The following is a 12489-nucleotide window of genomic DNA, read 5'->3' as shown; positions in this document are numbered from 1 at the left end:
AGAGATAATATTTTATGAGCAGGTTGGTGGGGAGGGTTAGGATGGTAAGAAAGAAGGGATTGCAGCTCATTTTTTTAGAAGCTTGAAAACTACATTGTAAAAATGTACTTTAGTTCTAGAGGAAGTTAGGACTCGTTTGAGCCATAGGACAGATGGATAATCAGGAGAAGGTAATTAAAATAGGTTGGGTTGGAAATAAAGAATATTTTAGAACTATATTAATAGTTCTGGAAATAAAGATATGAACCAGAGCCATGGCAGTGAGTCTAGAAATGAAAACATACATTAAGAGGGAGAATGTGAAATGGCAAACATATTTCACCATCAGATGATAAAATGAGATACTAGTGAATTGAGTTCAGTGATAGTCAAGATATCTCCAGTCAATAAGATGTTTTTAAAGGCTGGGGCCATACCTGGCTCATCTGGCTCTTGTTGGAGTATAATTCAATATATGAAATCAATGACGTTTCACAATGTGATGAGTCACCTACCTGTGCTGTGTGTGTGTAGACTAGATAAAGACAATATTCTACAATATTCTAGAAAAGAAATCTCAGACTTGGATGGAATTTAAAAATAACAGAGCTTTGTGAGTGTGATTATGATTACAATATGACTGTTAAATGAAAATTGGCTAATTTTCATTTTGATTGCAGAGTATTTATAAACTCTCAACTTTTCATATGGTTTTAGATTTTACATTTTTTTCCCTTTTACCTTAGTGTTGCTTTCTCTCTTTTATAAGGTTAAATACTTTTTACCAGATAATTCTTCAATATGTTGCACCATCCAGTATACTTGTGGTGCCATATTGCAGTATTCTTCCAAATTGTTTCTCATAACAAAGAGGCAGTTTAGATTGTGTAATTTAGGAATAAATGGTAACTAAATTCCCCTTCATGCCTTGTGAATTTTGTCCCTCACAGAAATGTAAAAGTTTAGTTGGCAGAAAAAAATATTGAAAGAAAAATCAGTGCTCCTGATGTTAAAAATGCAATGCAGAACAACATCCATTTATATAGTGCCCTTTAATCTTAATATTTTGAAAGCAGTTAATTTTTAAAGATAATTTTCTTTTGTATATTGAAGAAAATGTGTAATGAATAAAATGGGGCAGACAAAATGACAGCAATTCATAATTCCAGATTGCAAAGGTAATCATTGATGTAATTTCCTCTAATTATTTTACATGCATGCATATATATGTGTAATATACTTTTTTATAATCTATTATTTATTTCATAATAGGTCATGACCAAACATGTTGAGAAAATACTTTGTTATATGACACAAACAATTTAAATGCATAGTAGAAACTTTCATATATGTATACACTACACTTTTTCCTACTACTACTGTCATTTTTTGCCTGATTTACTTGTCACCTTGTTTACCATCTTCACTCATGATACATATGGTTCACTCAATGTATATGGGAGTTCTTTTTCCACACATTCTTTTTTTTTTTAATTTTTTTTAACGTTTATTTATTTTTGAGACAGAGAGAGACAGAGCATGAACGGGGGAGGGTCAGAGAGAGAGGGAGACACAGAATCCGAAACAGGCTCCAGGCTCTGAGCTGTCAGCACAGAGCCTGACGCGGGGCTCGAACTCACGGACCGCGAGATCGTGACCTGAGCCGAAGGCGGATGCTTAACCGACTGAGCCACCCAGGCGCCCCTCCACACATTCTTTATAACCATAGCAGTATTGTCTTCTGACTACAGATTTTACAGCTGCTGCCAACCCCCACCTCTTACCCCACCATTTTCAGATAACCTGTTTTATTTCAATTTTACTGTGTTTGGGTGCTTGTAAGTATTTCTTTTTTTTTAAATTTTTAAAAAAATATTTATTTATTTTTGAGAGAGACAGGGAGAAACAGAGCATGGGGGAGGGGCAGAGAGCCTAGAGAGACACAGAATCCAAAGCAGATTCCAGGCTCTGAGCACTCAGCACAGAGCCCAATGTGGGGCTCAAACCCATGAGCTGTGAGATCATGACCTGAGCTGAAGTCAGATGCTCAACTGACTGAGCCACCCAGGTGCCCCATAAGTATATCTTTCTAAGGATAATTTTAACATTATAGAATTTGCAAATTTTACCAGGATAAGAGAAGGTACTGTTTTCTAACTAAATTGCCTGGTACTTCCTGATTGCTTTTGGTTTGAAATATTTTCTTTGATCAGAGAGATTGTCTTCTGTTTTATCTTTAATTATTTCTTATTCTTTACTTGTAAAGTAATTGTTATGTATTTATGTGTCTACATATATATATATGTATATATATAATATACACACATGTATATAATAGACACATACAAACATATATGTTGCACTCTGTTTTAAGCACTATTATTACATAGAAATAGATACATGGTCAGTTATAGATATGGATGTAGCTGTCAGTATAATGCTATAAGGAAACTTAAAGTCAGAACAATTGAGTAACTTACCCACTGTCAAAGAGTTATGAAATAGTGTTACTGGCTGGCCCTGGAACCCAGGCATTTCACCCTAGAAGTTGTTTATTCATTAATCTATATTTATAAAGAAATATAAATGTATATGTAAATACATATTAATATAAATACATCATATTTACATTAATATGTATTTACATATTTATAATATATATTTAATATATTCGTATAAATATAATACATTTAAAACATATTTATGTAATATATACATATATGTGTGTATATTTATAGCCCATGAGTGTATACCTACCTGAAACTCCTCCATGCCTTAAATCTTTTTTTTTAATATTTCATGTTTAAAGTATGTTTTCTCTAATATCTGGGAAAAGTTTTTGAACATATCTACTGGTTTAGGAATTCCACTTTTGGGGGCGCCTGGGTGGCTTAAACAGTTAAGTGTCTGGCTTTGGCTCAGGTCATGCTCTCATAGTCCACTAGTTCAAGCTCCACATCAGGCTCTCTGCTGTTAGCACAGAGCCTGCTTCAGATCCTCTGTCCCCCTCTCTCTCTGCCCCCTCCCCTGCTGTCTCTCTCTGTCTCTCTCACTCTCAAAAATAAACATAAATTAAAAAAAAATCCTTTCTTGTAACATCCATTTGGACTTTTGGTGCCTCCATTGTAATTTTAAACAATTTGACACTTGTATTTTCAATTTAAATTATTCTTTTTTGTTTTTACTCATTTTAAACAGTTATTGTGTTCTTTTGCTATAAGATTAACAAGGGATATTCATATATTTCTCATGTTTCTTGTGATATATTTTGTTCCAATAGGCCATTTATTTGATTCCTTGGATAATTTAGCTACTTTGAACTATTCAATCTGCTAGTATTTTCATAAATACTAAATACTCTTTAACTTTTCCTTCTATAAGTGTGAGAGAAAATAGTTTATAACTTTTTATAATTATAAGTTGCTGGTGGATTCTATTAGAGATCAATGGTCCTCTCTTAAGAAATGTTATAGACTTAATGAAATGAGAGTTACAGTTCTAGGATTTCCATGGTTTCAGTTGGCCAAATTAGGCGATCAGTAACATGTTAGGGGAAGGTTAAAGAGCTGCCTTTGGGGGAGATATGGCTAAAGCTTAATATCATAATGACTAATATGTTTTTCTTTTTTTCCCCCTCTTGTGGCAGTAGTAGTCATTCTGTTTTATCACTAGCACAACTGTCCCCCCATTACTAGTCAGTAATAGAACTGTTTCTAATTTACTGTGTAGAAATGTAAACAAGGATTGAACACTGCAGCAGTCATAAATGTTAGGGGGATTCTGGAACCTTATGATGCTCCCTTATGATATGGATATGGATATGATACAACCTTATGAGGCTGTGCAGACCACCACCTCCCCTGTCCCCAAGAAGGTTGCACCTCCCTCTTACATGAAGCCCTCCTGTTTTAAACTCAGGAATTATAGAAGAGTTCCACTGAAAGTCCTACCTACTTATTTTTAATATGGGCCTTTTCTTTGGCTTTTTATTATTCATTTGTTGAAAAAAATAGACTTTGAGTGCTTCCGATATCCCATTTACTCTTGTTAGCCCAGCTGTCTATCCTGTCCCTCTTTAAATCAGTGCAGTGGACGTTCCTTAAAATTCTTGGCATATGAATGAACTTTTGCCTGGCTTCCAGTACAAATACCAATTCCCCACTACTTTTGCAGTTTATTTTTTCATTTCACTGGGAATTTTAAATGAGTGGAGCATTAAATAAATGAATTTCTAACATCAACCTTAGTAAGAGTTACCAATAATTAAACTTGGGAATATTGAATTCAGTATACAAATATTAAAATAATGTGCATAGAGACAAAGTGAGAATTGGGCCTTGGAAGAAAAAATATATTTCCATCTGCTCCACCAAGCCTTTCCAATATTTTTATCTTTCTAAATTCCCATAGCCCTTCTTAGCTATTTTTATACTTACTATCATTCTGTGTGGGAGGTATATGTGTGTGTGGGGGGGTGGTGGTAAGTAGACTCCACAACCAGATTATAATCTTTTTGAGAATTAGGATAGTGTCATTTTTAAATTTTCTAGTTTTAAGCATAATACTATTCATCAGCATTCATTAGATATTTATTGATTCTTTTATATACTTTGTATTGATAAAATTTAGATGGTTTAGCATTTTAGGGGTGCCAACAGATAGAGAAGATCCTCAATGCTAAAAATATAGAATAGATTTTTTTGTGTATGAATTCTGCACCCATTGTGGGGCTTGATCTCATGACCTCAAGATCAACAGTCACATGCTGTACATACTGAGCCAGCCAAGCACCCCTAGAACAGATTTTTTTTTTTAATTTTGTAATCAGCAATTTGTAGAGGGTTCTTAGTGAAGGTATTTGCTTGGGAATACAAATGTTACTCTCTACCAATATGCAGTGAATTTTAAAACTATGTTTTGATCAATAGTTGTATCTTCCTCATGTAATAACATTAAAAGTTCTCAATATTTTATAATCCTAATACATAAACAATCTTGTACATTTTCCTAAATATATTAAAAATATATATTAAAAGTTACCATTGTTTGATGATAATAATGCCCCAAGTTCTACAGAACTCTTAAATATTTTCCTGCTTCTTTTTTTTTTCCTAGGCCCTACTTTTATCTAATGTCTCACGAAAGAGGTTTTCAACTGGGGAAGTTACTAACTTGATGTCAGCAGATGCCCAGCAGCTCATGGACTTGACCGCAAACCTCAATCTCCTTTGGTCAGCCCCTTTACAAATCCTGATGGCCGTATCACTGCTTTGGCAAGAGCTGGGTCCAGCAGTGTTGGCAGGGACAGCAGTCTTGGTGTTGGTTATACCAATAAATGCTTTGGTTGCAACAAGAGTAAAAAAGCTAAAGGTAAGAAAAAGACTGCATCCTGTTACACATGTCAAACAGAAGCCGCGTTTTCTGACTTGTGTTGACAATAACCATCTAGCAAATTCTGTATATGTGGAAATAACCCAACTTTGTCATTCATTCATTCAACCAACATCGATTGGACATCTGTTCTGTGCTGAAGTACTGCAGTGAGGAGAACTGATGAGTTCCAGCTTTCATTGGAGGAGAAGGCATTGAGAAATGAATAAATAACACAATGCCAGATGTTAATTTGTGTACGAAGAAATATAAATTAGGCTAGGATGATAGAGTAACAGAGTGCCATTTCACATACAGGAGTAGTGAAGTCCTCAGGAAGGATATGATATATCATCAGGGTAAGGGAGGAATCCATGTACATGTCTGAGAAAAAGATTCACTAAGCAAAAGTAACAGTGTGCACACAGTCTAGAGATAAGGGTGTGCTTGTTTTGTCTGAAGAGTGGCAGGGAGGCTGGTGGGTTACAGTAAGCAAGGAGTGACTACATCCAGAAAGTAGTTGGTAAGTGATTAACTGAAATAATTTTAATATTCTTCCTTTACATTCATTCATCTTACTGTTAATACCTTATTTGACGTCTGCCATGTACCAGACAGTGTGGACTGTGCTATACTGTAGAAATGGAGAAACAGGACATAGTTTACTGCACCAAAAAACCACAGTTTAAGGGGAAGGACGAATGGTTTCATGTGTTAAAGTAAACACACACATGCAGGTGTATTGCTTATGACACTTATTTTATTTTTTTAAATGGATAAAAGATTAACACTATCTATGTACTGACATGGAAATGTGTCAATCACATATTAGGGGGAAAATAAAGAAACCTATGTATGCAGATATATGTGTATATTATGCATACATGTACATATACATAACCCAATTTTTTTAATGTTTTTAACCTTTATTTATTTTTTAGAGAGAGAGCGAGAGAGCATGAGTGGGGGAGGGGAGAGAGAGAGAGGGAGATATGGAATGTGGAGCAGGGTCCAGGCTCTAAGCTGTCAGTACAGAGCCCGACGCGGGGCTCAAACTCGCAGACCATGAGATCATGACCTGAGCCGAAGTCTGACACCCAACAGACTGAGCCACCCAGGCGCCCCAAATTTTTTAAAATGTGAATATACCTATGACATGGGTGTGATAGAGAATACTAAATGAAATGATACAGATTTAGATATAAATGAATTTTTATAGGCATAGAAATAATCTAGAGATGAAGCACCAGTCTTTTAAGAATAGTTACCTATAGAGTAGAATTAAATGGAAGGAGGGAGATTTTTCACTAATTACTTGAATACATTTAAGGGATGAGGATTTACACCTTCTTTTATATTTTTCTGAATTTTCTAAATACAGATCAATCACCAAATAATTACTAAAATTATTACCAAATAATTACTAGAAAGATGACTAGTCTTTAGAGATGAAAACTAGAAAATACCATATAACTATGAAATAATTATGAATTACTAACACAATAGTATTTAGAATAACAAGTTTGTATTATAATTAATATTTTTAAACTAGCTTTTAAAAATTCTAGATTTTAAATAATTTAAATTCAAACTTTTATGAATTGAAATACATTTGGGGGAAATTTCAAAGAGAGTACAATATTATGTACAAATATACTAAACAGAAAATATGCCTTTAATCACACAAATAGTATTATGGATAGTAACTTGTAAGTGTGTAGTTTGTTAGATATACAAATACTGTACTTATTATTTGCCAAAAAAGAATCAGTATTTGAAAATATCCATTTTAATCACTTTAATTTCCAAAGTATTAATACTCAAGATAGTATACTTATAATATACAGACTTTTATGTTTATTCTGTTATAAATAAATATATATGTATATATATATATAATTGATAAAATTTGGGGAATTTAATCCCATTTAAATAGAATATAGATGGATATTATTTTTTTATTCAATTTTAAACAAATTACATGTAAATAAATACATTTTCTACTATTTTGTAAAGTATGCATTTTGCTCTTATTCTACTGCTGGCTACTTTTACATTTTAAGATATCTACTTATAACTAATTTGTACCTCTACCAATGAAAGAATATATGAATATTTTATGATGGTTTTCAACTAAATATTATATAAAATAGAGGGAAGAGACTGTATTTTTTTAAAAAGCTGTAGCAAAGTAAGTTAAATTATTAGCAACCTTTGTCAAATATGCTATCATTTTCTTCCCCTTAAATAGAAAAGTCAAACGAAGAACAAAGATAAACAGATAAAACTACTCAATGAAATCTTACATGGAATTAAGGTAATATAAAAGGAATGTGATTTTAATTTCACTATTTAGAATACAGTAATGTTAGTGAATAAATGAATTTTTTACCATTCTCAATATCAAAGTAATGAAATATATATATTTAAGGAAAGTAATGAAATATATATATTTATATATATATGCAAAAAATACATATGAGTATATCATATAAACATAGGATACACATTATCTACCATTATATCATAGGATATAAACATTCACCATTACTACACTATAAACATTCATCAACACTATCATTATAAACATAGGATATGCCCATTATATGTACATATTGATTCACATATATAGGTATACACACACACACACACACACACACACACACACACACACGTAATTGTTGGCAGAGTATTTCAAGTCTCATGTATAGGAATTCTTACTGTTAAAATAGCATTTAAATGAAACCAAATAAAATGCAGGTATTTTCCTTTTGTTTCTCACCCAAGGATTAAACATAAAGATCCCCAAGAGACAACATATAACTTGTTTTAAGGGGTTGTGTGGAAGAGATAGAATGAGGCAGGCAAGAGTGGCAATGACATTATCATCAGGTTGAAGGCAAGTTTATATGGGGAAAGTGATGAAATGTCATTCAGGTTCTTTTAGGTGGAATGGAAATGATCATACAAATGTTATTTTACAAAACGTATGTTATAAATTATAAATTATTTATCCCTAAGAAAGCTACCCCCCATTCCACTAATATTTTCTCTATCATAAAAGAGTGCAACCTCATGAACTTTCTAGATAGATAGATAGATAGATAGATAGAATTTCAAATTCTGTTTCACCTAGATTATACCATATCAGATTTTTCTTTTTTTTAATTTTAATGTTTATTTATTTATTTTCTGAGAGAGAGAGAGAGAGAATGAGAGCAAGCCAGGGAGGAGCAGAGAGAGAGAGAGAGAAATCTCAAGCAGGCTCTGCACTGTCAGCACACAGCCTGATGTGGGGCTCAAACTCACAAGCTGTGAGATCATGACCAGAGCCAAGACCAAGAGTCCAGTGCTTAACTACTCAGCCACCCAGGAACCCCTAGATTTTTTCTAAAGGACAAAATTTGTAAAGCCCACATGGAATTTCCTTCTGGAATTGACAATTGCATAGGAAATTTTCTGTCTTGTGCATTTATCATTACAAACATAGGATATGCCCATTATATGTACACATTGATTCACTTTAGGAATCGTTAAAAATTCTGCTCTATTGTACTGTGTAGAACTTTCACAAAATTGAAAACTACTGAAGTGAAAGACATTGTTAAAGATACCTTGAAAAGAGACTGATATGATTCACTTATCTGAATAGTAGCCTTAAGTAGCTCTGAAATTTAACTCAGATTAAATTACTGAATAGCTGATATTCTGTAATAAGGTCATACACCCCCAAAGTAATGTGATCCTAATGCATCCAGTACTTCTCAGTGGGTTAATTGGTAACCCCTGCATTCATACAAAGTGTAGCAATGTATGTTTATAGGTTGTAAATGCTGATATTGGGGGGGGGGCTGGGTGGCTCAATTGGTTAAGCGTCCGACTCTTGATTTCAGCTCAGGTCATGATCTCACAGTTTATGGGTTTGAGCCCTGCATCGGGCTGTGTGCTGACAACATAGAGCCTGCTTAGGATTCGCTCTCTCTCTCCCTCTCTCTAGCCCCTCCCTCACACTGTCTCTGTCTCTAAATGAATAAATAAATAAAGATTGATATTCATAAAAGGAAATTTGTATTATCAGTAAGACTGGGACAGTGTAGATAAAATAAAAGAACATTTCCTAGATATCTGAGCAAAGGTCAAAAATTTGAAATTAGTTCCAGCAGTGAATATACTAGACAACTGGTAGAGGACCAAGTATAGGGAAGTTTAAAGTATAGGATAGTTTGAAGGTGTGGGCAGTCAGCATCCCTGGGGTTTGGGGGAAGGAAACAGATGCGATAGCCTCTCTTTGATAATGATAATAGCTCTCATTTAGTGAACAATTTTTACGTGCCACATGCTGTAATGATCACTTTGGATCTGTTTCCTCATACAATTCTTAGGAACCCCAAGAAAATAACTTCTCATCTTCATTTTCCAAATAAGGAAACAAAGTCTCTGAGAAGTTAAGTGTCATGTCTGAGTTCACAGAGCCAGTGAGAGATTTTTAGGGTTCTCCAGAGAAACAGAGCAATAGGATGTATGTGACTGTGTATATTCCAGTTTACAATCTCAAAACACTAGTCACCTTTCAGAAAATGGCTTGAAGTCCCATGCCATCAGTCTTCCAGAAATTGAGAGGCCATAGAAAGGAGCATAGCTATTGGGAAATGGGAGTGGACAGAAGTGAGAGCTGAACCAGCAGGAAGAGTACTAATATTAAGCTAGACAGAAACACTGTGGGGCTCATGCCCAGAGCTGAGATGTTGCTGAAGTCTGGCTCAGGAATAAGCTATTGGTGGATGAGAAGGACATAAACTTGGAGAGGTGGTGATTTTCTACTCCCAGCCATCTACCCCCCCAAAACCCATAATAAAAGGAAATACTTTTTTTATGTTTATTTTTGAGGGAGAGAAGATAGAGAGAGAGCACGAGCAAGGGAGGGGCAAAGGGGGAGGGAGACAGAGAATCTGAAACAGACTCTGTGCTGTCAGCACAAAACCTGACGTGGAGCTTGAACCCATGAACCGTGAGATCATGATCTGAGCCCAAGTCAGATGCTCAACTGACTGACCTACCCAGGAGCCCCAGGAAAAATTTGACCCAGGTGAAAATAGGAGTATTATTTGCTTTATGAGTTTAATGTCTTTTTTAAAAAACCTTTACAGTTGTGTGTATGTTGGGGGCCGGGGGAGTATACTGTGTATATTTGTATGGGTGCAGGTTTTTATTTCTTACATGATATTGATTTATCAAATAGTCATTGTCTGCATCCTTTACAGATCCTCAAACTTTATGCATGGGAACCCTCCTATAAAAAGAAGATTGTTGAAATTCGAGAACAGGAGTTAGAAGTTCAAAAATCAGCTGGGTATCTTGCTGTATTTTCTATGCTGACATTAACTTGCATTCCATTCTTGGTGAGTGTGTATAATATTTCCTGTTTTGATTTTCAAATTTGATCTGCAGATCACCTCCAAATTACCTGGACTTAAGGTGTCCAAAGTGGAGTCTTCTGTATCTGAAATAACATTTTCATGAAATGCAGTCGTTGATTTATGTAGATTAGAGAATGGAAGTTTTAAAGAAGAGAAAAGTATATGCATTCTCATTGATCTGTATTTTTTACCTATAATACAATTTTGTTTCTTTACAAATTTCTCACAGATCGACCACTTGCCTTTCTATCCTTAAACAGTATAACCTGCATTTAAGAGTTTCATTTCAGGTATAAAATTCCTTGATTGGTGTGATTAAGCAAGACCCAAAGGCATACTATATGGAGTTGGGAAGGGAATGAAGAATTATTGAGTGCTTCTCCAGCATGCCAGACAAGTTAATAGAGGTTGCCTTGTTTCATTCTTGCAATGATAAGGCATTGCTTTTCTCATTTCACAATAGGAAATGAAAGTCCATTCTACTTTGGTAATATCCTCAAAGTTATAGGATTAATATTCGGAGGCAAATTGATATGAACTGAGGGTGTTCTCTTTCTGTCATACCATGTAAGTGTTGGGAATTCCATGTTATTTAAACTAGAATATAAAGTGCCTTGAGGTGTAAAGCGATGACTGAAAGCCAAAGGAAGACCAGACCACATAGAGCTGAAGCATCAATGTTAATCAAAGTTACCACTCCTGGTGGTGATGGGGGCCAGGGGAAGTTCCATATGTCTCCCTGGTTGGCAATTTTAAATATTATTATTTTTTATTTAGATAAATATATGAGTATTATGAAAATAAAAGTGATATTTACATTTGGAATTCTTTGGTAAAAATGTCCAAGAAGTATTTGCTTAAGATAAGTCCTATGTACATGATAGTCAGCATATTCTCATGCATATATGAACTTTTCTGCCCTTTCTAAATGACACTTACAAAAGTAAATATAAATGTTATGAGCCATGATTTATTCATACTTTCTTCAGTTAATTTTATGACTCACAGAAAGTATAATCATTACATATGAGTCCGGGTGTATACATATACCATTGGAAAATAAATTTACATAATACTCCATCTTAAAAAAAAACAGATGTACACATTTTATTTATTTTTTAATTTTTTTAAGTAAATTTCTTCTGAGAGAGAGAGAGAGATTGGACAGGGGAGAGACAGAGAGAGAGAGGGAGAGAGAGAAAGAGAATTCCCAACAGGCTCTACACAGACAGTGCATTAGTACACATTTTAAATGGGAATAATTCCAGTAAGAACATGATATCTGAAAGAAGGGAATTGGGCCACATGGTCTCAAGGATGCCGTTTTCTAAGATACACAATTGTATTGTCTAAATATTATTTTATATTCTTCAGCAATCATACTGAATAGTACTGGATTTTGGTAAACAACAATAAAAAAGGTTTTAACATTTTTTCCCCTATTTTGGGGGACTTTAACTCATACTGTTGTTAGCACTGAATAATTGAAGGAAAGAACATGTCTGTATTTTTTAGGTGTCCCTGGCGACATTTGGCATCTATTTCTTATTGGATGAAGGAAACTTTTTAACAGCCACTAAAGTGTTCACATCTATGTCTTTGTTTAATATTTTGAAGCTTCCTTTGTTTGATTTACCAATGGTGATCTCAGCTGTGGTCCAGGTACATCCAAAATATGCTTAAACCTTAGAAGAGTCATTCATTCATCTACTGAAGTCTGTGG

At 34.3% G+C, this 12489-nt stretch overlaps 1 protein-coding gene across 3 annotated transcripts in view; it reads left to right on the top strand.

The window, feature by feature from the left end:
* The window catches only part of LOC125920816 (multidrug resistance-associated protein 1-like), an 89235-nt gene that overhangs the window by 23926 nt on the left and 52820 nt on the right, over window positions 1-12489 (top strand). For all 3 annotated transcript variants that reach the window (XM_049627991.1, XM_049627990.1, XM_049627992.1), the window contains exons 6-9: window positions 5095-5349; window positions 7601-7666; window positions 10611-10748; window positions 12282-12428. In XM_049627991.1, the coding sequence (XP_049483948.1) occupies window positions 5095-5349; window positions 7601-7666; window positions 10611-10748; window positions 12282-12428 (606 nt within the window). The remainder of the gene's footprint in view (window positions 1-5094; window positions 5350-7600; window positions 7667-10610; window positions 10749-12281; window positions 12429-12489) is intronic.

Source organism: Panthera uncia, chromosome C2 (assembly GCF_023721935.1).
Source record: "Panthera uncia isolate 11264 chromosome C2, Puncia_PCG_1.0, whole genome shotgun sequence".
Lineage (NCBI taxonomy): Eukaryota > Metazoa > Chordata > Mammalia > Carnivora > Felidae > Panthera > Panthera uncia.
The sequence above is the reverse complement of the archived record's forward strand: the minus strand, read 5'-3'. Positions and strand labels throughout refer to the sequence as shown.